Consider the following 27,078-nt stretch of genomic DNA (forward strand, 5'->3'; position numbering starts at 1 on the left):
ACCTTCACACTCGTTTCTCATCACCTTCATTTTCTGCTGACCTGTCGAAAGCATCAATCAGAGCACATAGCTTTTTCTTAGAAATAGTTCAGAACACTCATTTCTCAGTGTTCAACAACAGTGTTCTTCATCACAGCCAAAGACAAATTGTTTTACTGGAAGCAGTTGTAAGATTTTATAAAGTCAGTCTCCCTTTCTGTCCCAACGCCCAACTGTGGGACCACTGGCCAGAACAAGGGCTCCCAATGAGTAGGGGCTCTCAAGGGCAGAGCACTAGTCCAGTCCCCACTGGAACCCACCTACACTGTGAGTACCTCCACCCTTGCCCTCAAAGCTTCTTAACAGAAACAGAGAGTGTCAGGTTGTGATGGATTGAACAGTTCTTTAAAAAATGAAAACTGGAATATCCACTCCATATGCATATTTGAAAACAAGGGTAACTGAGAGTGCCAGAAACAGACTTCAAATTTATGGCCACCTTATCATCCCTTCCTTTATCTATCTTTTCTTCACCAAGGGGCTCCCTTTGAAGGGGAGCCAAGTGCCTGGGGCATGTGCAGTGAGTTGAACAGGCAGAGGAGAGCTGGGCCTCCCCATGAGAGCACACCCCCTGCAGAGGGAGGGAGGGTAGCCTCTCACATCTAGTGAGTGGGAGGAAGTCGGTGGGCAAGAGATGCTGCCAAGTCATCTATGATAAAGTACTAAGCAGTGACTACACAACATGGCACACCAAGCAACTGAAATTCTGTCACACTGACTCATGAGTCCTTTGGATTTGGGTTTTAAGGGCTACTTAGAGATCACTGACTGGGAAGATTCCGGGAAAGCAATGATGTCCTTGTGTTACTCAGCTTTTTGTTGCTGTGACCAACATATCTGGTAAGAACAACTTAGAGGAGGAAGGAGTTTCTTTGGCTCATGACTCAGAAGTTTCAACCCAGGGTCTGATGGCTCCACTGCTCTGGGCCTGAAGTGGGGCAGAACATCATGGTGGAAGGGTTGGTGGAGGAAAGCTGCTTGACTTGTGGAAGCTGGGAAGCAAAGAGGAAAGAGCAAGAGAAAAGATAACCCCTTCCAGTGACCTACTTCCTCCAAGAAGGTTCCACCTCCCAGTAGTCCATTCAGTCATCAAGGGATCAATCCACTGATGAGGTCAGAGCCCTCATGATCCAACCACTTCCCAAAGCCCTACCTCTGTACACTGTTGCATTTCAACATGAGACTCTAGGGAACATTCCAGGCCCAAACCCTAACCTGAACTGCATATGCTATCACACTGGGCAGAGACCTTCCCAATTTAGGAAAGTGAAGAAGTCAGTATCACTTTGGTCATTAAGTTGAGAGCCAGCCATTCTGAGGCAAGTACAAATTCAAAGGCTAAAAAACAAGAGCCATGACAATTATACTCATATTCTTTGACCAAGGGATGTGACCTCTGGGAGTCCAGCTCAAGGAGACTGCTCAAGATATGTACATACATGAACATTTCCATGACACTGTTAGTCATATTATCAAGTTTTTTCTTTTTTGGGGGGATGGGGGGTGTAACTAGGGCTTGAATCCAGAAGTGCTTAACCACTGAGCAGCATCCCCAGCCCTTTTTATTTTTTATTTTGAGACAGGGTCTCACTAAGTTGCATAGGGCCTTGCTAAATTGCTGAGGCTGGCTTTGAACTTGTGATCCTCCTGCCTCAGCCTCCCCAGTCACTGTGATCATAGGCAGCTCAATTTTTAAAAACAACTTAAATGCATAAGACTAGGGAACTAGTGATACATGACTGCATTCCTCGATGGAATATGACCTCAATAATCATGAAGACTACATGGCAACCTAGAAAGTGCTTGACATGTTAAGCAAGAAATGTAAGATCTAAAAAACATGTACTCCATGTTTTTTACTGTACTCCAGGATCAGCACAAAGTGTACAGACAAGGTGATATCACTATGGAAGGAGACGTGCGGAAATAATAGCCATTGCCTCAACTTGGCAGGATGTTTCTATGTTTCAAACTTTCTCTGGCACACTTTGTGCTTCTGTAATGATTAAATGACATGTCAGCATGGAGAGGACTCCTTAGTAGAGCATCCCCTCTCCTGGCCACACTGTGGCCATAACCCTGAGCCTACACTTCCCACCTTGTCTGGGACTCATTTCATCTAGTATTCTTTCTTTCTCCTCATCTTCAGCCATGTTCTCTCTTCTTCATCTACAAATATGTACAGATATCCTCTACCCTAAAAAATAAGAACCTCAAGCTACCAACCTCTGGTCTCATAACATTCTGAAGCCACTTTCTCTTTTTCTTCTTTTATTCACTGTTGAACTGCTAGCACAAATATGCAAAACTTGTGGCCTCCTGGTTGCCTCATGTTCTTAATGGTCCTCTTCTTTGGCTTTGAGTCCATCTGACCCAGCCTAGCTCCCGCCAAACCTTGTGAAGACTGGACCCAGTTCCCTGCATCCCACTTTCTGGCCAGAGACCAGTTCTGATCAGGTAGGAAAATCTGGATCTATACTTGACTCTGTAGATGCCCTGGGCCTCCTGCTGCTACTGCCTCCATGCTGTCAGCTCTGTGAAGGCCAGCTCTGGAGCCAGGCCTGAGACTCCTCTGACCCTGTGGATGCTGTATATCACACGGCAGGGCTCATCCTCCCTGTGGGTCTCTTCTAGAAGATGGTCGAGCCCCATCATGTCCTAGCCGTGTTCTCCTTCTGCTTGATGTGCCAAGACCCCCACCGGTTTCTGTGGACCCTGAGGAGCTTCAAGGAGGTGCTCAGGTCCCATTCCTGTCCCGCAGCCTTCCCCTTCCACACCCTCTCCATTTGGTGATCTCCACTCCAATGGCTGCTTATAAGACTCTCCCACCAGGCCTCAGGCCCTTCCTTTTACATCCTTTTGGGACTGACGCAGCCCTTGGCATACAGCACATGCCTAACCACTGTTTTTACCACAGAGGGGAACGAACGCGTGTGAACTCTCCCGGCTCCAGAGCTAAATGCTGAGAGCTCCTCCTGGTGCCCAGAGGATGCCAACTCAATGCACCAAACCAGTACTTAAAATCTGCCCCCAAGCACCCAAATGCTCAACTGCTCTGTGCACACCTCCAGGTCCCCGGAGTCCTGGCAGACTTTTCACCACATCCTCCACTGCCAAGCCCCGGCCGTCCGCTCCACACTGCTCTTCCCATTTCATCCCTGAGGCTGTCCAAACCAAACCACTCAGTTCCCTATGTTTTGTTTTTTAAAGCTTAATTTTAAAAAAAATTAAAGCTAATATAATCACAATATAGAAAAATTGGAAAATATGTATAATTATGGACTTTGAGAAACTATTGAACACTTGGGTTTTTCCAGATTTTCACAAATGAGCAGTGGTGCAATGCAGACCTTCCACGTGCATGTTTGACCACAGCAATAGGATCATGGGGTCAGAAGTATGGGTCTCCTAAGGCCGCAGATGCACCTACCCAGGGTCCCTCTCCAGAGGCAAAGCTTGGGCCAGTTTACATCCCAATCTGAGCAGTTAGGGTTCGTCTTGCTCACCTTCAGCACCAGGTTCTAGTTCTAAACATCTCCCCAGTTTCATAGGCTAAAAGATCCACTCATGTTTTGTTTCTGTGCTTTCAATAACACAAGTGCCAGAGTATTTACTGAGTTGGCCAATATGAGGGAATTTAAAGCTGTCCTTTAAAAATCACAGACTGAAGTTAGCTCTCTGGATTACTTAAACAGGGAAACAAGTATTTTTTTCAATTACACTTTGTCCTGCTATACTTTAATAGCATGTACTAATATATGTAAGAGGGCAAATGGGGTGAGGTCTTGGGGAAGGAAGAGAAAGATTCAGGATCAAAGAAATCTTCATCAGAAATGGGGAAGATTAAATGATCACTTGATGCCTCTCCAATGACAAGCACTGAGTGGATCTTAGCCACTGGTAAATGATGGTCACTGAATAATGAGAAATGGGCCCTTTCTCGAAATTCAAAATTCATTTACTAAATGAATATATGAATGAATGAGAACTGTGTTTCTCCATGGGGGATAAGGTAGACTGTGCTGTATGAATTTTAGAAACGAATGAGGGAAAGGAAGAGGCATATAGCTGGTATCTACTGACAGTTAATAAGGACTGGGGGAAACAATATAGAACGCATCTTAAAATACAAAAAGGTGAGTCACTTCTAGATATGGAGAAGAGAGTGTTGTTGAAATTTTTAAATTTTCTATAAAAAGCTCATTTAGATTCTCTAGGGGCTGGGGCTGGGTCAGTGGTAGAGCACTTGCCTCGCATGTGTGAGGCACTGGGTTTGATCCTCAGCACCACATTAAAAAATAAATAAATAGGTTCTCTAAACATTAGGGTCCTCATTTGCCATGTGTGGACACCTGACAACTGTTTTCACTGACATAAAGCAAAGGTGAGATACACTGATAACTAGTGACAACTGCTTATGTGAAAAGCCAAACCCCAGAGACCCGATGTCTCTCAACTGGTTGGCTCGTGCTAAGAAAGACTGTCAGGGCAGGAAGGGCCTGCAGTCACCACCCTTTACCAGGGTCTGCTGTGCACCAGCTCTGTGTAAAGAACTCGTCCTGAACAATTCTGGAGCCTGGGTCTCTGAAGGGTGGCGCACCTCAAATTCCTGCAATCTAACTGCCCAGAGGCTTGGCTTCTCGGGGCACGCGGCATCTATGGATTTCAGATTGGTCCTCTGTGAAATGGAGATGAAGTGATTCCTGTAGCTCATAAGATCAATGGTGAGAGCAATGATGAGAAAACATTTTTGTCATTTAATGATGCTAAGTTTTCATTAAAAAAAAATTTTTTTTTTACTTGTACTTGGATACAATACCTTTATTTATTTAGTTTTATGTGGTGCTGAGGATCAAACCAGTGCCTCACATGTGCTAGGTAAGCACTCTTCCACTGAGCCACAAGCCCAGCCCCTAAGCTTTCATTTCTTAAGTAGACAGCAGAAGGAGTCCTCACACTGTCTCTCAGCTCCCTTTTCTACTGCACTTTGCCCACTCCTGTCCCAGAGCAGGAAGCCTTTGCACTGCAAGTTCCTTTTGCATGGTCCTTCTCCTTCTCATCTCACATGGCAGCTCCATGGCACTGTTTGGGTCTTGTGCCCCTTCTTAGCACAGTAGCAGTACCCACTGCTAGGCACAACCCTGTTATCCTTGTTCACCTTCGATGAGGCCCCTACCACCATCTGACATTACCACTGGTTCCATGTTTACTATCTGTCTCAGTTAGGACATAAGCTCCAAGAGGAAGAGGACTTTGATTTCTGATGTCCCTGTTGCTTGCCGGGCACACAGTAGGTGCTCAATAAATAGCTACTGAATAAAAAATGTGACATAATTAAATGAATTAAAAGTGTAACATAAAGAAAAACTCCAATCAGAAACTTTGCGCGGTCATGAAGCACTATTTAGAAATTTTCAAACCGACAGATACCTATTTATTTTAGTGTTAACTTAGCATACACACGGAGGAGAAGGGAATCACTGTGTACCTGCAGATTACCTGCACGAGCCTCCTGGGCACAGGCACGCACAGGCGCGCAACTTGGACGGTCCTGAGCATGCTGAACCCGCGTCTCACTCTCTGACCAGGGAGAACAACACCTTCTCATGCACTGGTTGTGGGATTAAAGGAGATAATCCATTAAAGCCCTGGCCCAGCACATGGCAAGCAAGGAACAACAGAGAGCCAGAGAGCTGTGGGTGAGGGATAATAACCCATAGCCTTTGAAAAGCAGTTAGTTATCAACTCTGGTTGGGGGATGAAACCCACCAACTCCCTCAACCCCCTGGGGGAAATTTACAAAATCCTGATGTCTGGCCCCACCTGCCAAGATCCTCAGTTAATTAGTCTGGGGTGCAGGCATGGGAGCTTCTAAAGTGCCGCCAGGGTTGAAAACCCTTGTCTCAAAGATCCTCCAAAGTGTGTGTTTGGTCAGGAGAGCCTGCCCAAATTAGACACTGGGATTACAGCCACTTCTCTTTGAGAGACCCCATGTCTGGTGCAGATTAAGAGTCCTTGGAGATATGCATGGTATGGGGTGTGCACCAGTGGTCCCAGCTACTTGGGAGGCTGAGAAAGGAGGACCACTCGATCCAGGGGTTCAAGACCAGCCTGAACAGGTTGGGGATGGAGCTCAGGGATGGAGCATTGCCTACTATGCACGATGTCCTGAGAGTGGCCCCTGGGGGAGGGAGGAAACCTGAACAACATAGTGTCCCTTGGGAAGGAGGGCAGGGAGAGAGAGGAGGGAGGACCTCAGGTTCCACACTCAGTGACAGGTAACAGGGACGGCCTTCCCTGGGAGCATTCCCTCCGTTCCCCTCCCCTCCCCTGACTCTTCACCCTTTCTCATATCTATATTTTTACATCATACTTTGAAGAAGAGTTTGAGAGCCAAGTATGCTCATCCACAGGGAGGTCAAGGTCATTTAGAACAGTAAGAAACAGTTAGTGTCCAATAGTGGAACTCTTACCTTTGGGGCTGGCAGGCTATAAATGCCAGTAAATTAACATTTAACTGTGGATTGGAACAAGGTTCAAAATTCACAAAGGTCATGATTCGTTGAGCCTAGAAGTAGCTTCAGTCAGGATATTGGCAGTGGATCACACGTGGACTTAATGGTCTCCCTGCAGAGGAGGCGCCCTTTTATCTCGCACACTCTGGCGTCTCGGGAGCTCTTACTGCGTAGGCGTTTCCCTCCCATTCTCCAGGACCCTGTTAGCTCCTGGCTGCATCATAATGATGCTCCCCAGGAGTTGGTTCAACAAACAGTAAAAATTTTATATTTGCCACTTTATAGATAGCAAAATATTGTGGTTCTGAAATAAAATAACCCTATCCTAGCTGTCTATAAATTATCAGCGTTGGAGTCTGTGAAATACCAAGAGGTGTCCAAGGAGTCTCCCTCTTCTGTTGTGATGCTTACTAAGGGTGCAAAATCATGCCTTTTTCTGCATGTGGTTTCACATATGGTTACTGTTAAAATGCCAGTTCTGGTTTTGATGATCATTGGATTGGGGCGTGCACACACCACAGTATTTGTTAGGTTAGTTTTATGGTATGAGCTGGAAGTGATGAGTAATTATTTTTATCTACCAAGAAATGGACTCAAGGGCATTTGGTGGGTGTTTGATCTCTGCACCAAAGGAGAAATCAACATGATTTCATTCTTCTCTCCTTAAGGAGACATCAAGTTGGCGGCAGCATGGGAGGGTCTCATGGACAAATTGGGTGGATACTGGCAAATAAATCACACTGGACCTCAATTCTGTCTTCAAGCTGTGTGAAAAAAATAAGCTCTTCTATAGTAAAGGACCTGAGTTAAAATTTGTGTAGATTTTTACATGAATTTTGAATCATGTAATTCTGAAGAGATGAGACACAGCAAATACACAAGTGTCACTTCACAGACCTAATCTGAAAAAAAATCACCATCCTACTCTGCATTCAGTTCTATGGGGAGGTTATTTAGGGTAGCAAGTGTCAAATTAATTGAGGTCACCAGAAAGTCATCCTTGAAAAACTGGCGATGGGTACCAAAGCATCAGGGCATGTGTCCTATCACTGCTCCTCAAAGGGCATGAACAACCAGGGTTTTTGTCAATTGTTGCTTCATATTTTAAACCCAGGAGTGATGCTTCAGTTTACTGGGCACACTGGGGGAAATGAAGTCTTCCAATTTGGGGAACATTTTGCATATTATATAATGGAGGCTTATTGCTTTCATGCCCACGTTTTCCTTTAGCATATTTGAGTGACAGCACTGTAAAACTCTCGGGCCTCCATTAGCAGGGTCAGCTGAATGGTCAGTGCTGCTGCTCTAGCCAGGGCATCTATAGCAATGCCTTACTTGGGGGCCTGCTGGGTGCTGGCTTCTGTCTTCACTTGCTTTTCCAGTGGTAGCTGGTTCTACGCTGCATCTTCTCTCTTTTCTTGATGACCATCTGTTGCTATCATTCGTCACTCCTGTCTAGTCCCTCGTTCCACCCCAGTGCTCTCCACCCTGCCCATGTCCCTTATTTTAACCCCTAAGGACTTCAAAGGGCAAGAATTAAATAAAAGCCAGACCTGGGTTACGACCAGGGACCTTGTCCATGGAAAGTAGCAAGCTTTTGTGAAAAATGGCTCAGATACTGACTTCTGGGGGTTTGGGGTAGACTTCTGGGGAGTTGGGGTAGGCTCTGTTCCAGCTGAAGACTCTGAGAGAGCAGAAGTCTCAACCTCACCCTCTCGCAGAACGCTCAGCACTCAATGGCTGAACTATACAGGGATGCATTTTGCAGGCCCCAGAGGCAGCCTGCTGCCCAGACCTTGAATCCCATTTACTCCTGGGTGATCCTGTAATGCTCCCAACCACTTTTGTATAATAAGAAAATAACAGGGCCTTATGTGCAGGGCTGTCATTCACATTAGTGCCTGGTACATGGAAGGTGCCCAATTAGTGCTTATAAGTACCATAGAATAAAATAAATCTCTCTTAAGGTACAACCCTCATTCAAACACAAAATTTGCAGATCTGCTTTTGCCAGCTTGCATGAAGAGCAAAGCTACTAAATCCATATTTCTCACTTATCTGTTTTTGGAAAACAAGATTAACAAGAAAACAAGCGGGCCAGACACTATGGGAGGGGCTGAGACCCCCACTTGAATCACACAGTTCCTGCTCCCAAGAGCACCACAGGCAAGCCCATCACACACCATTGTGTTACTCGCTGTTGTGGTGAGAAGTTCAGCCTCCCTGAAAGGCTCCTGTTTCATTCTGAGATGACCACAGCTTGATTAAAGTTTATCTATTAATTAAGAATGACCCTGACTCATAAAAGAACTTGATAGCTATTCCTAAACAAATTTGCTTATTCATTTTTATTTTAGCTAACATGTCAGTGTGGAGGACGTTAGTCCTTTAAAAGTTTAAATATATATATTTTAATTAGAAAAGAATAATATGTCCTGGGGATAGATGGGCTCAGTGGCAGTGCACTTGCCTAGTGTGCCTGAGGCCCAGGGTCCAATCCCTACCACAGGAAGAAAAAGGGGGACAACCTTTAAAGTGCCTTAGGCTAGAGACACAAAAGCAGAAAAGGAGAAGGAACGGGGACAACTTGTGACCTAATGCTGTAAGCTCATTTGGCTGCTGCTACTAGAGGAGGAGAGGGAATGGAGGCGGCTGCAGCCCAATGGGTCCCTCCCATGCTGCCATCTCATGGGTGGGGGAGGGCGGGTCTGTGGGAACGTTTATTTGTCTTTAGCCAATTCAGAACCTGCTGTCCCCTTCCGAAGCAAAGGAGGGTTAGCTTGGAGAAAACACTCCTAGAAGACTTGAGAGGTTTTGTTAGGATGCCTTTCCCTGCATGCCACGGCATGGAGAGTGCTCTGCTCTGCAGTGCAGATTTTAAAAGTCTACGACAGGCTTTCCCTCTCCCCAAACCCTTGCCCTTTTCCTTTCCAACCCAGGCCCTGCAGAAGGCTTCCTGCAAAGAAGGGAGGCCGAGAAGATGGGCCATTCTGCCACCAACAAGGTGTTGAACCAAGAATTCACCAGCAACATTCACAGCGTGTCCATGGTGTGGCCTTCAAGAAACGAGCCTCTCAGCACTCAGAGGCCAGGAAATTTCCTTGGAGGAGACGGGGAATCCAGATGGGTACACTGGTACTGGGCTCAACAGAGCTGCTTGGCCCAGAGGAACCAGGGTGTCCTGTACTGTACCTGTGTGCAGTTGTCCAGAGGACAGTGAGGACAGAGCAAGGCCAACAAGCCCTGCCCTTGGTTACTCATGTGCCCGTTACTGCTCTCAAAATGCCGTGATGGTCAAAGTTATCAAGCCACACACACAACAGTTCATGACCAACACATTCTCAACTGAGCCACGCTAGCTGTTGCTGCAGCCCCGGTGGCTTTACAATGGATCATGTACCTGAAAGGGGTTCTCCAGTGCTGTCCGGAAGGCCATTTTCTTCTCCCTAAAAACCAAAAAGTGACTGTCATTAAAATCACGAGCACATGTGAACGGTGCTATCGTCAAGTTTCCTCTTCAGTTGAATTTCTACCAAGACTTATGAGCAGGATGGATGTTTAGAAGAGCACTTCAATGGGATGTAGGGGTGCGGAGAGCTGAGCTGTGCGACTCCCTCTGAAATCTAACCTTCTCAAGGGAGCAGCTTTTGTTTATTTGCTCCCTGGCTCAGTCCCAGTGCCCAGAACAGAGCTGCCGGAGGAAAGCTGTGTAAGTGTTCATCAGATGCATTAAGGTCCTGTTTAAACAAATGATGATGCATGTAATGATGTGCTACCTTTTAATTTTTACTTCATATTATGGGTTATTTCCCTTTCTGCTTTGTGATGGGCTGGGTTTTGCCTAGATTACAATTCTTTTATCTATTATATTGATTTTTAAGGTATCTATTGCAAAGCAGCTGAAATGAACTGGGAAAAAGCAGTGTCTAGGTCCTTGGAGGGTGACGGCACTTCCGCCCGTCCAACTGGGGTTCCTGCTTACAACCAAGGCCATGCCATGTGCACCTGGCAGGAGGGACCTGCTGGGATCTTCCTGGAGCGGCGTGTGTCTTCCATGGCGAGGCCCATCCCAGCACACCTCCTTTTCTGTGACTGCACCTTCATGCACCTGAAGCCTCCCTGGCAGCCAGTGTGGCCCCATCCATGCTACAGAGAGGCAGCACTGGGTAGCCTCCACCCATCCTGTGGTCAGGGCTGCTGGATTGGCACAGCCTGATGGGGCCTCTAATCCTCAGGTCTCTGAGAACTTTGCTCTTAAGGAAGTGCTAACTCCACGGTGTCATGAACTCTTTTTCTTCATCTCTGCCTCCCACCAAGCCCCCTCCCCCTTCCTCTGGCTCAGCAGTGTGGTCACATTTATCTAACCTCCCCCGCCCGCCTGCCCCCCACCCCCCAAGCATTTCCATGCCTTACTAGCTGAGAATTTCCCCCAGGGAGTCTACACAGTTCTCACTCTGGTGTGAGTCCTCTTCCTGGCACTCACTGTCACAGTGGAAACAACAACAAAAGCAATGCTTATCACAATTCATAAAAATTCTTTAAAAAAATTCACTTGAGATTGTACTTTGTTCTCACATTTCCCTCACTCAGGGAGGTATGTGTGTGAGAGAGAAATAGAGAGAGAGGAAGCAGCACAGGAGTCCTTTGCAGGAACAGAAGTGTCTCTTTGCACAATTGTGTACATTCACAACCTCAGGAGGCCCAATGCCAGGGCTTGTTCCCGAGGACCTGGCTCTCCTGTGTGTGCTCCAGCAGGCCGGGCAGGTCTGCTCACGCTCTCCTCAGCACTGGCAGCTCTGCCTCCTGCCCTGGAACCTGGGCTGTGGGAATGGGAACTTCAGGTCACGTGCAGAAACAGATGTTAGAACTTGACAGATTAAATGGTATGAGGTCCCTGCTAAAACGCAATGTTTTCTAGAAGTGAAAGCTACATTACAATGCATGTTTGCCTTGATTTTTCGTAATCCAGAGAGAACTTTTCTGAAGTCAGTGTTTGGCCACAGCCATCCCTGTGATGTAGACAAGGAACATGGCCCAGGAGGGCCGTGAAGGGGGATGAGGACAGGATTTAAATCGACATCTAGACCCTGTTCTCGGCTCTGATTATTAGGTTGTGCCACTTCATAGGTTAGTTGTCAAGAGTAATAGCTGCATCTTGCCAAATCCATAGTGATGCCTCATTCTCTACCCCGGGTTAATCACGAGCACTGCTGTCAGTGCTCACGTGAACCCACGTCAGTCACCGAGCATCGATCGAGATGTTCAAGTCCCATGTTGGAACCATACTCCAAGGTAAGGACCTGGGCCCTGCCCTCAAGGGAGGCACGGGCACCACCGGAGAGAAGAGGTTTCTGCCAGCTGAAGTATCGGAGGCTGTCTCTGGGGCGCAGAGGTGTCTGAGAAGGGGCCTGCTGGGGCAGGGCCAAGGAGGTGGAAAGAGGAACAGGATTTGGAGAGGTCGTGGACAACACAGGAAGTTAGGCTCCCTCTCGTCTGAAATGCTGGTGGGGTTTCTTGGAGAAGGCCAGACAGAAGATGGAAATAAGGCGTTGAGGTGGTCATGGGAGAAAAGACTGGCAGTGGAGAGTAGGCTGGGTGGGCACGAGCCAAGGGCACTGAAGAGCCTACGTTTGGGTGGCAGAGGCAGAAATGAGGAGAAAGGTCAGACAAGGGACAAGAAGCAGGAGGTGACAGCTGGATCTTGCCAAAACCGGTGCAGGAAGGCCCCAGGCTCTGAAGGTCAGGAGCAGACAAGACTTGGAGGTGGGGAGTGGTGCCCAGTGCCCAAGAGAGCAGTACCTGCAGAGGGCAGAGGGAAGGCAGCCTTCCCCAAGGATCAGGGAGAGCTGCCCACAGCCACCCAGCCCTTCAGGCTGCCCAGGCCTCAGCTTAGATGGCACTTCCTTAGGTGCCTTCTCCCACCCCCAGTCTGGGTTTGTGCCTGGGTGTCCCCCAAGTACCTCGTCGAACTGTGCTTTGGGGCTAGCACAGGTCTGAGCCAGTTAACACCACGTATCTGTGGAGGGAGGGAGGGCCGAGGTCATCAGCAGATGCTGTCAGCACTGTCCAGGTCAGGGCACGGGCTGCAGATCAACACAGTGCTCTCCCTGCCCCTCCCATCCTGCCACCCTGCCCTAGGGCCTCATCTCCACAAGTCCCCTACGGTCCTACTGTATTCCTGTCCACACACCTGCTGGCTAGTTCTTTCTGCCAGTGAGGGCCACTGGCCAATCCTCAGCTCTCCCAGGCTTGCTCTGAATGGATCTGAAGGCTAAGGCAGGAGGATCTCAAGTTCAAGGCCAGCCTCAGTAACTGAGCAAGATCCTAAGCAACTAAGTTATCTAAAGGGAGGGCGGGGTCCTCTGCAGGGCCACATGGCCTGGTGAGATGCTCAAACACTGTCCAGGATGTCAGAGGGACTCTGTGAGTGGCATTTACCCATGGGAAAGAAGAGGGGAGAGCTACACTTGCAAATTACAGTAATCTGTGATTTTAAATGTGCATAAATTAATTTAAACCAAATAAGCATTGGCATGGATCAAATATGGTTTGTCCCCAAGGATTCATGTACTAGAAGCTTGGGTCCCCAGTGTGGCAATGTTGAGAAGTGGTGGGACCAGTGGAAGTCGTTAGGGTACAAGGACCCTGCTCAGAGGGATTAAGTTAGTTCTCTGAGACCCTGGTTATAGTCTCTTGAGAGGGTTGTTATGAAAGAGCCCCCCAAGCTCTCTGGCTTCCTGTCTTGCCATGTGATCTTCCCTCTCTCATGTACTCTGCCAGGATACTATGAGGCCCTTCTAGTTTCTTGGAACAAGGGAACCATCCAACCTTGGACTTTCAGCCTCCAAAACTGTTGGCAACATATACCTCTTTTCTTTATAAAGTACCCAGTCTCAGGTATTTATTATAGCAATTGGAAACAGATTAATACTCATATGCATTTGGAAAGATCGTCTACCACCCTGAAACATGTTAACTTTTCTCAACTCCGAGAAGAGATTATCATTTAATTGGTGTATTGTGGGACCCAGGTAAGGGTTATTTTTTAAAAATTGTAATAAGTTTTAAAGTAAAACAGGGTTGAACACCAATATTTTATATATTCAAATAGGCTAAGAAAAACCCCATTTTACAAAACCTTCTCATTGTGGATATAACAGAATTATTTTAGTACTGGGCAAAATGTGTTAACTACTGCCAAGAATTCTTTCAACAGAGAGAAAATTGGCAAGGTTTCAGGAATTTTGTCCTCTGTTTGGTTTATAAGCTGATAGGTCCCGTTTGTAATCAGGGAGCTGAGAACTCTGTGTGCTGTAGAACAGCTGCCTGTAAAGATTTACATGAAGATTTCACACCAGACTCTAAGCAGAGAAAGTCTGGGGCCCAGAGCATGGCCTGGGAAAGACTCTCAACTCAGAGCTCAACATGTAGCCCACCTGGGGATGGAATGACATGATTGGGTACTGACATTAATAGGGAAGTTCTGTTAAATAAGATTCACAGGAGGCCATTGATTTGAACTGCACTCTTACAGTAGACCCTAACCAACCAACCCAAAATGGAGCCACTCATGCTAGGAACCCACATCACCAAAGTAAAACCTAAGCTCCCAAGATCCGACTTCCTCTAGAACCAGAAGAGAGATCTCCAAACAGGCCAGTTAAAAAAAAATAAAAAGACACAAGATTTGCAAGAACTGATCCAAAGTCCACCTGAGCTGGCAGATAAGGGAATCCGTTCTGCTCCAACCCCAACAAGGAAAGTGATCTGAGACAACGTCATGTCAACCCATCCACCTTTTGTACTGTGCTATTCCCTTCTTCCTGCTCAAGCTGCCTTTAAAAAACTGAATTCTCTGCCATGCCCATTACATCACCTCTGTTTTGCAGACTGCCCAGTTCATGAACCAACTATAAAAGCCGATTAGGGTCTGGGGGCATTGCTCAGTGGCAGAGCGATTCCCTTGCATGTGTTGAGGGGCAAGGAAGGCCCTGGGTTTGACCCCCAGCATGACCAAACTAAAATGCTAAAAAGATCTTTCAAACAAAACACATTGAAATCTTGGTCTTTGCTGAGTACCCATGGGTACTCAGAAGCTAGTTTTCTACAAAACGTATCTTTCAGGATAGTCCAGTTTGGTCTTTAAATATATATGCTTAGGCTAATTAATAAAGAGTTCATTTTTTGTTCTCTATTTTTTTCCTTAACCTCTTTGAATAAGGAATGCTTCATGACCCCGTGTGTCATCCTGTGCAGGGGCCACACCAATCGTCTCTGTATCGGTCCAATTCCAGTATACGAGCTGCTGAAGGAGCACTAAAAGAGCCCGTTTTTATCATTCTGCAATCTGAGGGGAAAGGAACTGAATGTGAAAGCACACCTTAGGTTGCTTAAACTGACAGAGCCAACCCTGGCTGGAGCCACCATGGACACCAAAATCAAGCTGTCACTGCCCACTGGGCAATGGCAATCTCCACTACGGTTCAAGAACCTGAAAAGGGGCTGCGGTGTGGCTCAGTGGCAGAGCGCTTGCCTCGCATGTGGGAGGCACTGGGTTTGATCCTCAGCACCACATAAAAATAAATAAAAGTATGTGTCCATCTAAAACTAAAAAAATATATATTAAAAAAAAGAACCTGAAAAGATTCTAAAACAGAGCTTTTCTAACAAGGGTTTAGACTATGCAAAACCTTCTCGTGTCACCTGGCCATTGAAAGCCAAGTAGCTTTTAGTGATGAGAACTCCCAAGGCAGACCCATTACCTGCGTGACTCTGCCGAACAGTTACCAACCTCCACCTCAAAATACTCCTACTACACTGTGAACCACCTCCTAAGAAAACCAATTTATATCAGTTATTTTTCTGCAAATCAATTGCTATAATTGCAACAACAATATCCATTTTTACTTTTTGTTGAAATATATCTATAGAAAAATGGACATGTATTCAATTATCTGAAAGTATATTCAGGAAACTGGCTTTCAGAAATGTAGTTAATTTGAGATACATTTACTGAGCACCTACTCTGTGTAAGAAACATTCTCAGCCCTGGCATGTAGAGACTGAGGCCTGCTGCCTCAAGATTGAAATTGAGGAATGGAACAAAGACAGGTATGATTACTGATATCACAGGAACCAAGTGTTGAAGAGCACACACAGAATAAAGATGGCACAAAGGTGGGCAGGGAGTCGGGGGAGACCTTGGGGTTGGGGTGTTCCACTGAGGATGAAGAACTAAATGGGAAGAACACACATCTGAGAGCCCTGACAGGTCACTGGGCACGTTTAACTCTTTCCTCCAGCAGGAGTTGAAGTGGGGGTCAAGGACCACAGCGATTCTGCCACCCAGCAGGGCACGCTCGGGTGTAAGTTCACACGTCTGCTATGGTTCAAAGATGAAATATCAACAGGCTTTCCCTTTGTGTGTGAAGCACACTCAATCACTGTTCAGAAATGTCACAAAGGATTGTGCAGGAGATTCTGGTCTGTACACAAACATGGAGGTAGACCACGGGGTGCGGTACTGCAGAGGCAGAGCTTTTGCAGGTGTCTGTTCCTTTCCCAATCCCTGGCGACAGGAGGCAAGTGATGCCAGGCGCAGGGGTGACGGAAGGCGGTGTCAACACTCTCCCTGCTCTGCGCTTTTCCTGTGGTGCTTATCACGTTCTGGCTGAAGAGAGCCTCCTAGTGCCATGTGTCACTGTATGAAAAGCGCTCTGAGCCTTAATATTTATTAAGTGGTTTATTCTAAGACTTTATTTTTAATTTGCAAAACTACTCAAAATCATGCTTTTTTTTTTTTTTGGTACTGGGGATTGCACTCAGGCACACTCGACTACTGAGCCACATCCCCAGCCCTTTTTTGTATTTTATTTAGAGACAGGGTCTTACTGAGTTGCTTAATGCCTCACTGAATGCTGAGGCTGGCTTTGAACTCACGAATCTCCAGTCTCATCCTCCCTAGCTACTGGAATTATAGGATGCACTACAGCGCCTAGCTTTTTTTTTTTTTTTTTTAAACAAAGCAAAAAGAGATGCAATAACTCTTTTCTGTCAATCTCTCATCCCATCCTGCAATTCCACCTAGCCCTGACAGGTTACTGGTGACAGTCTACACACATCCTTTCTGATCCCTGAGTCACCTTAGTGACATATGGCCATAGTCAACATCCGCAGAAACATTTTTAAGTCCTAAACCATATTGGTCTACAAATGGCTTCATCTGTTTAACAATATATCACACACAGTTTTCAAAGCTAGCTGTCTCTCTCAATAATGTTTAATAACGTTGCAGTGTCCACTCAACCAGTTCCTGCCAGTGGGCCCGGAAGAGATGCACTCTTGTTGTGAGGGTTGCAACGGTCTTGACCTCCCTTTGATTTCTGTAATGGTATCCCCAAAGGGAGACTGCTAGATCCATTAGCTGTGGGTGCTGCCAAATAATTTTCTAAAAAGTGTGCCAGTTCAGCTCCCGACAAGTGTGAGGGTGGCCACACCTGAAACCTGCCAACTGAAGTCTGAGGGACACTCTAACCTACCATGAACTCCAAAGGCGTTAGTCAACACAGCCCTTAAGGAGAATGAGGAGAACCCCCGCGTCTAGGCAGTGGAGCTGGTCAGCTGGAGAGCCGCTGACTTCACTGGGAACTCTGAAAGCCCCTGTGTGTCCTTGGGAAGCAACTAGGTGCCGAGAAGGCAGCATCACCCTGGGCTTCTCCATGTCTTACCTCTGACATTTTATCTTGATGCGTTCACGAGCAGAAATAAGTCAAAGCCTTTAGCATTAATAGGCCAGATCAAATAAGAATACTGTGATTTTTCTTCTAGAATTTCGATTCTGGGAAATTTCATTATACAAAAATATCCTCTAGGCCCTGGATGGTGGTAGGGACTCATCATAGGACAGATGGGAATAGCAACTTACATCCATTATTTTCTCCAGTCAACAGAGGAAGCAGGTGGGTCCTGGTCCACCCAAGCCTAGGACCGGGCAAGGCAAGTTTGCAAGAAACCAGCAAGTGCTGACCGGGGCATCAAGCCGGGTCCACTGAAGTCAGAGGAGGGCCGGGAACAGGGATGAGAGGCCGGGAAAGCAGGAGCCTCTCCACAGGCTGTGAGTGAGGCCAGGAGAGCGGACACTTGAACACGGGATGTGTGAAGGCTAAACATACCTGCAGAGGGAGGGAGGGGACTGGAAGACACAGGAGGCAAGGCTGGGGTCAGAGATGGGAGCTTGGAGTCTGGGATAGAGGGCTTGTTCCCAGTGACAGCATGATCTAAGAGATCATGGCTGTGGATGGTGTGTGCGTGAAGAGGAGAAGGGTCACAGCAAGCTCACGGCCTGGGACAAATAAACTTAGTCTAGAAAGATAAGACAGCACACTCTGAGGAAGTGCAGCACCAACAAGCAGAGGCACAATCAGGTTCACCTGCTTTGGGCAAAACCATCCAAGATTCCCAAAAGGTGGAAGTTCCATGGCTTTTAAAGATCCGAGCCATCTTCACTGGTGTTACTCATATCTAGTGGTTAGCGTGTCTATCCTAATGTAGCACCCTAGATCCCCTTCTTAGAGGCAGGATTAGCTCTGTAGGCTAATGTGGAAGGCTGATCCAAAAAGAACAGAGGGAACAGGGTTCAAGGCCAAGTTCAAAGCACAGAGCAGTAATCTCCATCCTGTGAAATCAACCCCTTGAGAGTCCTGCTCTCCTCCTAGGTACCCAGACAGCACCGTGTCAAGGGCCCTTTCATGGCCTGGCTTAAGAAAGGGCTATCTGTTAGGACTGTCAGACTAGCTGAATGGTTAAGTGAGTCCCTCTCATCAGAGTTAAAGATACCAAGTACATATCCCAGGGCAAGTTTATAGTTACCTACTAGCACCGGCTCTTCATTGTATACATTCCATATCAGAGGTAAAGTAAGTATTACCAAACAAACCAGAGCTATCTGATTTTTCCCTTAGAGAAAAAAGCTAAAGGACTTACCAATCAATTAAACAGATTCTGTTAGAGCTTGCCAGGATTGCTGAATACCAAAAGGAGCATGTAGAGGCCTGCCAGGTGACTCACATCAGACACCAGCTACACAGGGCTGGCTGGGCCCATGCCCTGTTATTATCACGCACATAATTGCTTCCAGTTTGCAGAATCTGATGGGCCACTGCTCTGCCGAGGCAATGAGGCTGTTGGACGGAATTCTGCCTACTGTAAAGAAAGGCAGGATGACCTCTCCATTTACTGATTCTGCTCTAGAACCATTCACACATGCTATTCTGCAGTCTGATATTAATCACCAGAATTAATATCTGGTGAAAAAGTGGAAAAGCCTACTATCTCCTTAGATTTAGGCAAGGTGACCTTGGTAACACTGACTGTTAACAACTCTGGGAGTGGGGGGGTGGTGCTGGACAAAGTCACAGACTCCAACTCTGCCCATCATCAACTGCCTCAGGTTCCCTCCTCTGTAAGTAAGGGAGTCAAGAGAATGACTTCTTGGGTCCTTGTTAGCTGCCTTAGTCTGTTTCCTGTTGCTATAATTGAATTTCATAAAGGACTGGGAAATTCATAAAGAAAAAAAGTTTGGCTTACAGTTCTGGAGTCTGGGAAGTTCAAGGTGGAGGGGCCACAGCTGGTTGAGGGCCTCATGCTGTGTGCACCACACCATGGCAGAAAGGGACTGAGTACGCGGGAGGAGAGGAAAAACACGGGGCAGCCTTGCTTCATAAGAACTTGCTCTTGCGATCATCAACTCACTCTGAGAATGATATTAATCTATTCACGTGGGTGCTGCCTCCATGAACTGATCACCTTTTATAGACCCCTTACCATTTCTTAAAAACTTTAATTTATTTATTAAAAAAATTGTTTTTGGTACCAGGGATTGAGCCCAGGGGTGCCCAACCACTGAGCCACATACCCAACCTATTTTTATTTTTTTTTATTTTGAGACAGGTCTTGCTAAGTTGCTTAGGGCCTCTCTAAATTGCCAAGTCTGGCTTTGAATTTGCAATTGTCTTGCCTCAGCCTCTCAAGCCTCTGGGATTACAAGTGTGCCATCGCACCCATCTCCCTACCTCTTAATACTGCCACACTGAGGACAAATGTTCCAAAACACAAATCCAAGAACCCATTCAAACCAAGGCAAACTCTAAAGATGTCAACTTGTCAAACTGGGTAAGTGGGCCCAGACCCATTTCCTAAACTGTATAGTTAGCAACGCTAAGCCACCCTCCAATATACCACTGGCCGGCGCTCAGCTTAGGGTAAGGTTCAATAGAGAAGGCTGTGCCTCTTTATGTCAGGGTGTGCAGGGAGCTAGGAAGAAGGGGGGAATCCTGGAATCCCAAAGGAAGGTATGGCAGTGGGAGAGGTCAAAGCCACAGGGGAATCCTACCTAAGATACAAAATATGTGTCCTTGGAAATACAAAACTTTGGTGGAAAAAAAAAAGATATGAAATTAGTTCCCATTTCTTGAGCAGCTATTTAAGCATCATTTATCAATTAAGACAGTTTTCTGGCAAATGATGGACTGAAAACTTCTGTGTCGGCCACCATATTGTAATACCAACAACAGACAAGCAAGCTTGGGCTTCCATAGTCCCTAGCCCTCCACTTATTTTGGGTAACATAATGCAGAACTTTATTTTTAAAATATTTATTTATTTTTTAGAATATAATTGTAAGATTTTTTAAATTTTATTTAAAAGGCTTATTTAATTTCAAAGAAATTAATTGCTTACTGCTGGGCTTTCAACAAATACGCCTTGTGGTTTTCCTATTTGGTGACTTTTTTTTTTTTTAAATGAGAAATGGACATAGGGCCCTTTGGCTTGCTTCATGGAGGAAGGAACCGGCAGTCTGGGCCTGGGTCTCTTCTGTAAATACCGACATCAGTGTGGCCTAAGGAAGCAGACAGCCTTACCAGGGGCTGACCGGCAGGGACCAAAACTCCAGTGTTCACCTAAGCAGTATTTTTAACAGAAAAATAAAAACCTGAAGCCATCTCCAAGTCCCTTATCAGGGAAATCTGTCGTAATCCAGTGGCATAGGCTGCAGCAGAATATGCCAGAAGATGTTTTCCTGGTGTCTGAAGAGTTCTGCGGACCCAAGCAGAGGATAGTGGGGTGTCTACATTCTACAGAGAGCTGCTCTCAGCCCCACCCAAGGGCCTCTTGAGGGGTGCTTGCCAGCAGAGGAGACCAGGTCTCCCTCCCCACTGGGTGACCATCACCTGTGGGTACCCACAGCCTACCCCTTTGGCCACTGTGTGTGCAAGAGGGAGAGAAGCTGACTGCGGCTGCCTGTTGGTGGGATGTTTCCATGGCCAAGTGGACCCTGGAACAGGGAAATTTAACCCAAGGACAGAGATTTATCCTCCTGTTCAATTATTTTATTTGGGGGTGGAATCACCTAGGAGGCTTTTAAAAATTACTCCCTCCATGAGAAGGACAGCTGGGGGCAGGGACAGGGAGAAGGAAGGCTGGGTTGCCTGCTCTTGCTGTCTGGAAGCTCAAAGCCTCTGCACCTGGCCCACTTCCTTCCCTCTACCTCGCCGGCCTCTGTTCTCAATGGCTGCCAACTGGCCAGCTGTGTGCTCTGGCTATTGCCTCTTCTCCACTGCTCAGAAATGGTATGGACCCCCTGTAGGAGGGAGTCCCGGAATACCTACAGTGTGCCAGTCCTGGGGTGCCTGTGTCTGAAGGAGCCCTGCAGCCAGTCCTTGAGCTGTGCCTGTCCCCCATGCACAGGCCTCGCCAGCTCAGCTCCACCCTGGGTTTCTGGAGGGAGGAAGCTGTCTCTGTGCATCCTCTGCAAACCTTCTGCTCACACCACCATGGTGCAGCAGGAGAGGCCAAGCTTCCTGAACCCGAGTTGGCACAGCCTGTGATTTCGCCACTTCTCCCGCTTCCTCTGCTTTCTTTAAGATTTTCTAAGAGTCCCTTGAGCACAGCTGTTTGTTTCAGATTCCCAATTAAAAACAGCACTCCCCAGGCCCGTCTCTGCTCTATTCTTCTCCGCAGCACCTGTTACCATTGGAAGTGCTCTGTGCGGTGCAAATCTGCTCCTGGTTAATCTCATCTATTCGTTGCATCAGGCATTGATGATGTACTTGATATTTCAAGAGCTTGAAAAGTATTAGTTCACTTTGTCACCACAACGCTTTGAGTAGGTACTACTGGTGTGGCCCCACTGCTTTATAGATGGGGGAAACAAAGGAACTGAGAGGCTTGGGGGTGCTATATAGGTCACAGGGCCAGTGGACAGAGAGTTGCCTCCTCATGCACTAGAATGTCAGGTCCAGATGGCAGGGAATCTGCCATCCTTTTTACCACCTTGATCCCAGTGCTGTGAGCAGGACCTAGCACAACCTGAGAATACTGTCATTCAGACACTACAGTGAGTACCCACTGTGCAAGCAGGACAGGACGGGCATGGCCTCCATGACAAGGAGGTGTGTAAACAGTGGGGCAGTAATGGCAGGGCAGTGCTGTCCAGATGCCAGGTCTCCCAGCCGATGCTCTGAATCAACACAATCCCAACTAAAATCCCAGCAAGTTATGTTTTGGGTATGGAGAAAATAATTCTAAAGTTCATATGGACAGTTGATAGACCCAGAGAGCCACGTGAAGGACTGCAGTGCGGGGACTCATGCCATCGACTTTCAGACCTACAAAGTTGCAGTGGCCCCCGATAGAGGTGCGGGGAAGAACACACAGATACATCAGTGGAACAGAAAGGAGAGTCCAGAAGTCAGCTCACACAAGTATGTCAAGTGGTCTTTGACAAAGGAGCATGGCAAGGCTAGTATTAAAAAAAAAAAGAAAAAAAAAAAACCAGGTGCTGAAACAACTGGACATCCATGGAGAGAGAGAGAGAGAGAGAGAGAGAGAGCGAGCGCGGGAGCGCAAGACCTCTCGCCCTTCACAAAACCAGCTCCATCTGGATGACAGACCTAAAGGTATAACACACAGGAGAAAATCTAGATGACCTCAGCAGTGACTTCTGAGGTTCAACAGCAAAGGCACCACCCACGAAGCAAAGAGCTGATAAACCAACTTTGATAAAATTAAAATTTTTGGCTTGGCAAAGGACACTGTCAAAAGGACAGACAAGGCAAGACACAGACTGGAAAAAACTATCTGTAAAAGATATACTTGATAAATATTCAAAGAAACCTCAAACTCAACAAGAAGAACACAAACCAACCAAAATTGAGAAAGGCCTGAGCAGACACCCATGGAAGAAGACACACAGGTGGAAACTCCGCGTGTGTAAAGATGTTCCAGTCCGGTGTCATCAAGGAAATGTGAACAAAACGACAACAGACACCAGCAGGCAGCTGCTGGAATGGCCAGGGCCCAGAACTCCAGATGCTGGAGGACAGGGGCAGCAGCAGGGGCTCTTTCATCCCCTGCAGGAACCAAAAACAGAACAGGCTCTTGGGAAGACAGCCAGCTGCTTCTTACAAAAGTCAGCTCCCTCTTACCCCATGAGCCAGCATTCACAGAGGAATTAACACAGACAGTGCACATGCATGTGGACGGCAGCTTTCTTCATAATCCAAATTTGAAACAATTAGGATGACCTTGAGCAGGTGAGTGGCTAAGTGACAATGGATGTCACTCAGCCCTGGAAAGCAGTGCTCTAGGCCATGAAGAGGCCCGAGGAACCCTGGGGGCACATTCAAAGTGAAAGCGGCCAGTTTGAAAAGGCCATATGTGTGTGTGACGCCACCTCCAGGACATTCTGGAAAAGGCAAGACTATGGAGCCAGAGAAAAGATCCTAGGTTGCCAGGGGATAGGGGAGGAACAAAAAGGCAGAACTGAGTGATTTTTCAGGCAAGTGAAACTATCCTACAATCATGACACAAAAGGCCAAAGCCACAGAAGGCACATACCACGTGACCCTAATGGACACTACAGACTTCTGGAGATAATGACTGTCTCCACGGGTTCACTGACCATAACAAGCGTGGCTGGGCATTAAGGGGATGTGGACAGAGGGGAAGGCTGTGTGTGTAGGGGCAGGTGGCAAATGAGAAATCTCTGTCCTTTTCTCTCCATTTTGCTGTGAATCTAAAACCGCTCTAAAAAAATTAAGTGCATTGAATTCTAAAAAGAAAAATAGGAAAAAACAAACAAACAAACAAAAACAAAGAACAATCCACTGGCTAGATGATGGGTCCCCAGGGTGTGGGGGGACACAGAAGCTTCAACTTCTGTTGCTTCTGACTATGCCTTTGCTTTTCCACTGGCCAGACAAGCCACCTTCCCACTGACAGCCCCACCACGGGCCTGGCCACAGGCTGGGACACAGGCAACCTGCAGTACCTCTCTCCCTCAGTCCTGCCGGCTGCTGGGCCTGTTGATCTTCCTTTGGGATGTGTTGCTGCTGTGTAGTCCTCATTTTGTTTTACTTTCCCATCTTGTAGATTGACTGAAGTCCCTGCAGAGGTCCCCTGAGCCTTTGTACCTCAGAAGGTGCTTTGTTTACAGATACAGTGGAAAAAAAGACTCACAATGAGGTCATGGGGCAGGGGGCCCTAACCTGAAATGACTGGTGTCCTAGGGAAAGGGCCATTGGTACACCAGGAGCAGATCCTCCCCACACTGCCTCCCTGATTTCAGACAGTGGCCTCCAGAACTGAGTCCCCTCAGCTGGCCCACACGAGGGGCAGGGCCCAGTCACAGCAGCCCTTGCTCCCTGACAGAAGGGTTTCGAACTGCACATTTGCCTTCTGGTTCCCCCTTCCAAGCTTGAATCCAGGCCCTCCTTGAATGACCACAATGGTGGTTGGGGTCTCCAGCCTCAGAGTTTCTCCCTACCCAGCCCTGAACACACCTCTGCTAGGAGAACATTCCCAGGACCCTCTGAAGCTCCCATGGAACCATCTCCTCCTCCCCAGCACACACAGACCTGACCTCCCTGAATTCTCTGTTTACATTGTTAATAGCAACTTTCTTCCAGCCTGTCTCATCTTGCCTGTCTCCTGGGGTCCCAGATATGGTCAAGAGGCCAACCCCTTCCACTCACCCCTCTCTCACACTCAAGGCTCCAGGGTCCTGCCATTCACTATCCTTCCAGCCCACTCCTAAGGTCTTCAAGGACAGCTGCAGCTCCTGGCCACACCCACTGTCACAGAGTCCCCTCACAGCCTCACTCACACCATCCCACCACCAGAGGACTCTGGCCCTGGCTCATCACCCCCAGCACCATTTCCAAGTCACAAGTGATCCTATGTTGCTGCCACTGACCAGGACAGTGAGCCACATGGAGCCACAGGGTGGATGGTATGCTGAGTGAAGTGCCCACAAAGTATCAAACAACAAAACCCGGGAAGAGAACAACATGCAATTATTTGCAGTTTTCTTTATAGCTGCACATAAAAATGTAGGTGGGAATTTATCCAAGTGACAAATAGTTTGTACTGAATGGTAGAATCGTGGGTGAGTTCTTCCACTTTCCTACTGAATTTTATTTATCATCTTCATTTTAAAATAAACTTTTTATTTTAGAATAGTTTTAGATTTACAGAAAGTTTGAGAAGACAGTCGGAAGAGCTCCTATGTATGCTACACTCACTTTTTCTTATTATAACATCTCACATTAGGATAACTATAGGGGCCAATCATTAATGTGGTTTCTAAAACTTAAAAATAAAACCCTTAGTTTTGTAAAGCCAAGAAAACAACATGGGGGAAAGTGTTGGTCCTTCCATGGCCTCTCAGCTCCAATTTAAATATTGACTATTTTCCTCATTTTCAGTGTTACTTCAGACCCCGCTTGGCACGGGTTCCTGACTACAAACTGGATCCAATTCTGCACTTCCTCATTAGCCATGTGCTTGTGTGTGTAGAAGAGTTAAGAATGTCACTGCCTGGTGATGAAGGTCACAGGAAATGTCCTCTGGATCCTTTGAACAGCGAGCCCACCTCCTGGGATCTCATCTTCTTTGCAGTCCTCCCCAGCAAATCTGTAAGTTCTGCCAGGGCTCCTGCCTCCCTTCACCCCCTCCTGCTGCCTTATGTCCAAGACCACTCAGTCCACAGCTTGGGACATGGCTAGGTGGTAGAGAGCCTGCCTGGCATACAGGAGGCCTGGAGTCCCCTCCCCAGCACCACACACATCAAAAACAGAAAACCTGAGTCCAGATGGTCTCGGATTCCATAGTCAATAATCAATAATTGCAGGGCAGGGCAGCTCCAGTACTCAGGGCATCGAGTGAATGACTGAAAGAGGAGGGTCATTCCCACAGCTTTGTCTTAGACATCAGGTGCATCAGGAGTCAGAGAAAGGCGGTTGAAATTAAGCCTTACTGGGAGAGGATATTAGTGTTCAAATCAAGAATCGTTTCCAGCTTGTTTTAATGTCTCAACTATAGAAAATGGAGGGTAGATTACCTTTTTTGTTTTTTTTTCTCTTTCTCCTCTTTAAATGTTTCTTCCCTAGTGAGTTTTCTTTGTTCTAAGTGCCAAGTTGGTTTCAAAGAATCTTTCTGTCTCTAGCAGTTAGAACAAATCTTATAGATTATAAAAGAAATAGCCAACTGAAGTAGCTAGCTTTGTATTTCCACTTTTACAGGAAGAGAAGACATTTGATTTTAAAATAGAACTTCAGAAGTCTCAAATAGATCTTTCCTCCTTTTTTTAGCTGATACATACATTTTCATCTTTGAGGACAGTCCTTAGTGATATAGCCAGAACTGTAACACTAATGTTAGGGAAAACACTGATCTACACCTAATCTGAAGTGATTTTGGAAAACCCCTAAAAATAAACTAAAAACACATCATTCTTTTCAGTTTCAAGGAAACCTATGTCATGTCACAAAAAAAAAAAAGGTAAGGAGAAAAACTGTTAAAGATATTGAAGGCTACTTGGAAGGGAAAATTTTTACTTTGGGTTTATCGAAAAGTACAAATTCAGCAAGTCACTAGGTTGTCATTTCAAGGAAGGTGCTGACTGTGAAGACTGGGAGGAAGAGTCCCACATTCACAGTCTGCGGCTGAGCCCCTGTTCCCCCCATTAAAAGCACCATTGGCTGTGCTTTGCAATTAAAATTACTTATTCTACCAAATACTAACTTCGCTTTACCACAGAGGTGATCTGCTTGCCCAAGAATATCATTACTGAAGATTTATTATAGACTGATGTTTTTAGAGCAAGACCAAACAAAACTTGTTAAAAATCAACTTGGTTTATGAAAGGAACAGGTATGAACCAGCCTGTCTTGGGGCAAGACATGCTTCTGAGACATTTAATGCTTCAACCAGAGTTTAGCAGATTTCAGGGATTGCACAACTTTGCCGGTGTGCCCCAGCAATCGAACAGAGGTGGGTTGGGTGGGGCAAGAAGGAAGCCTCTGGAAGGATGTGTAGCCAAAGGGCAACAGCAGGATCATAGGCAATCCTCCCTGGGTTCTGCTGCTATGGCTACTTTTTTGGTTATTATTATTTTTTGCACAATCTAAACTTTAAAATAATAAATCATTTCTCATGATTGGAACACAATGAACACTTGCTTTAG

General features: G+C 46.7%; 1 protein-coding gene and 1 non-coding gene across 5 annotated transcripts in view; both read right to left on the reverse strand.

The window, feature by feature from the left end:
* Window positions 1-27,078, reverse strand: part of Edaradd (EDAR associated via death domain) — a 53,751-nt gene that overhangs the window by 5,148 nt on the left and 21,525 nt on the right. For 2 of the 4 annotated variants that reach the window (XM_046432061.2, XM_046432063.2), the window contains exon 5: window positions 9,955-10,000. In XM_046432061.2, coding sequence (XP_046288017.1) covers window positions 9,955-10,000 — 46 coding nt within the window. Of the gene's footprint in view, window positions 1-5,538; window positions 5,651-9,954; window positions 10,001-18,536; window positions 18,756-27,078 lie in introns of all 4 variants that reach the window. The other 2 variants (XM_058575008.1, XM_046432064.2) reach the window with 2 other exon arrangements.
* Window positions 14,767-14,871, reverse strand: LOC124084795 (U6 spliceosomal RNA). The gene has a single exon (XR_006849249.1). It is a non-coding gene; the product is annotated as a U6 spliceosomal RNA (small nuclear RNA).

Source organism: Marmota monax, unplaced genomic scaffold, assembly GCF_021218885.2.
Source record: "Marmota monax isolate L192 unplaced genomic scaffold, Marmota_monax_Labrador192_F-V1.1 WCK01_AAM20220418_F8-fsc00071, whole genome shotgun sequence".
NCBI lineage: Eukaryota > Metazoa > Chordata > Mammalia > Rodentia > Sciuridae > Marmota > Marmota monax.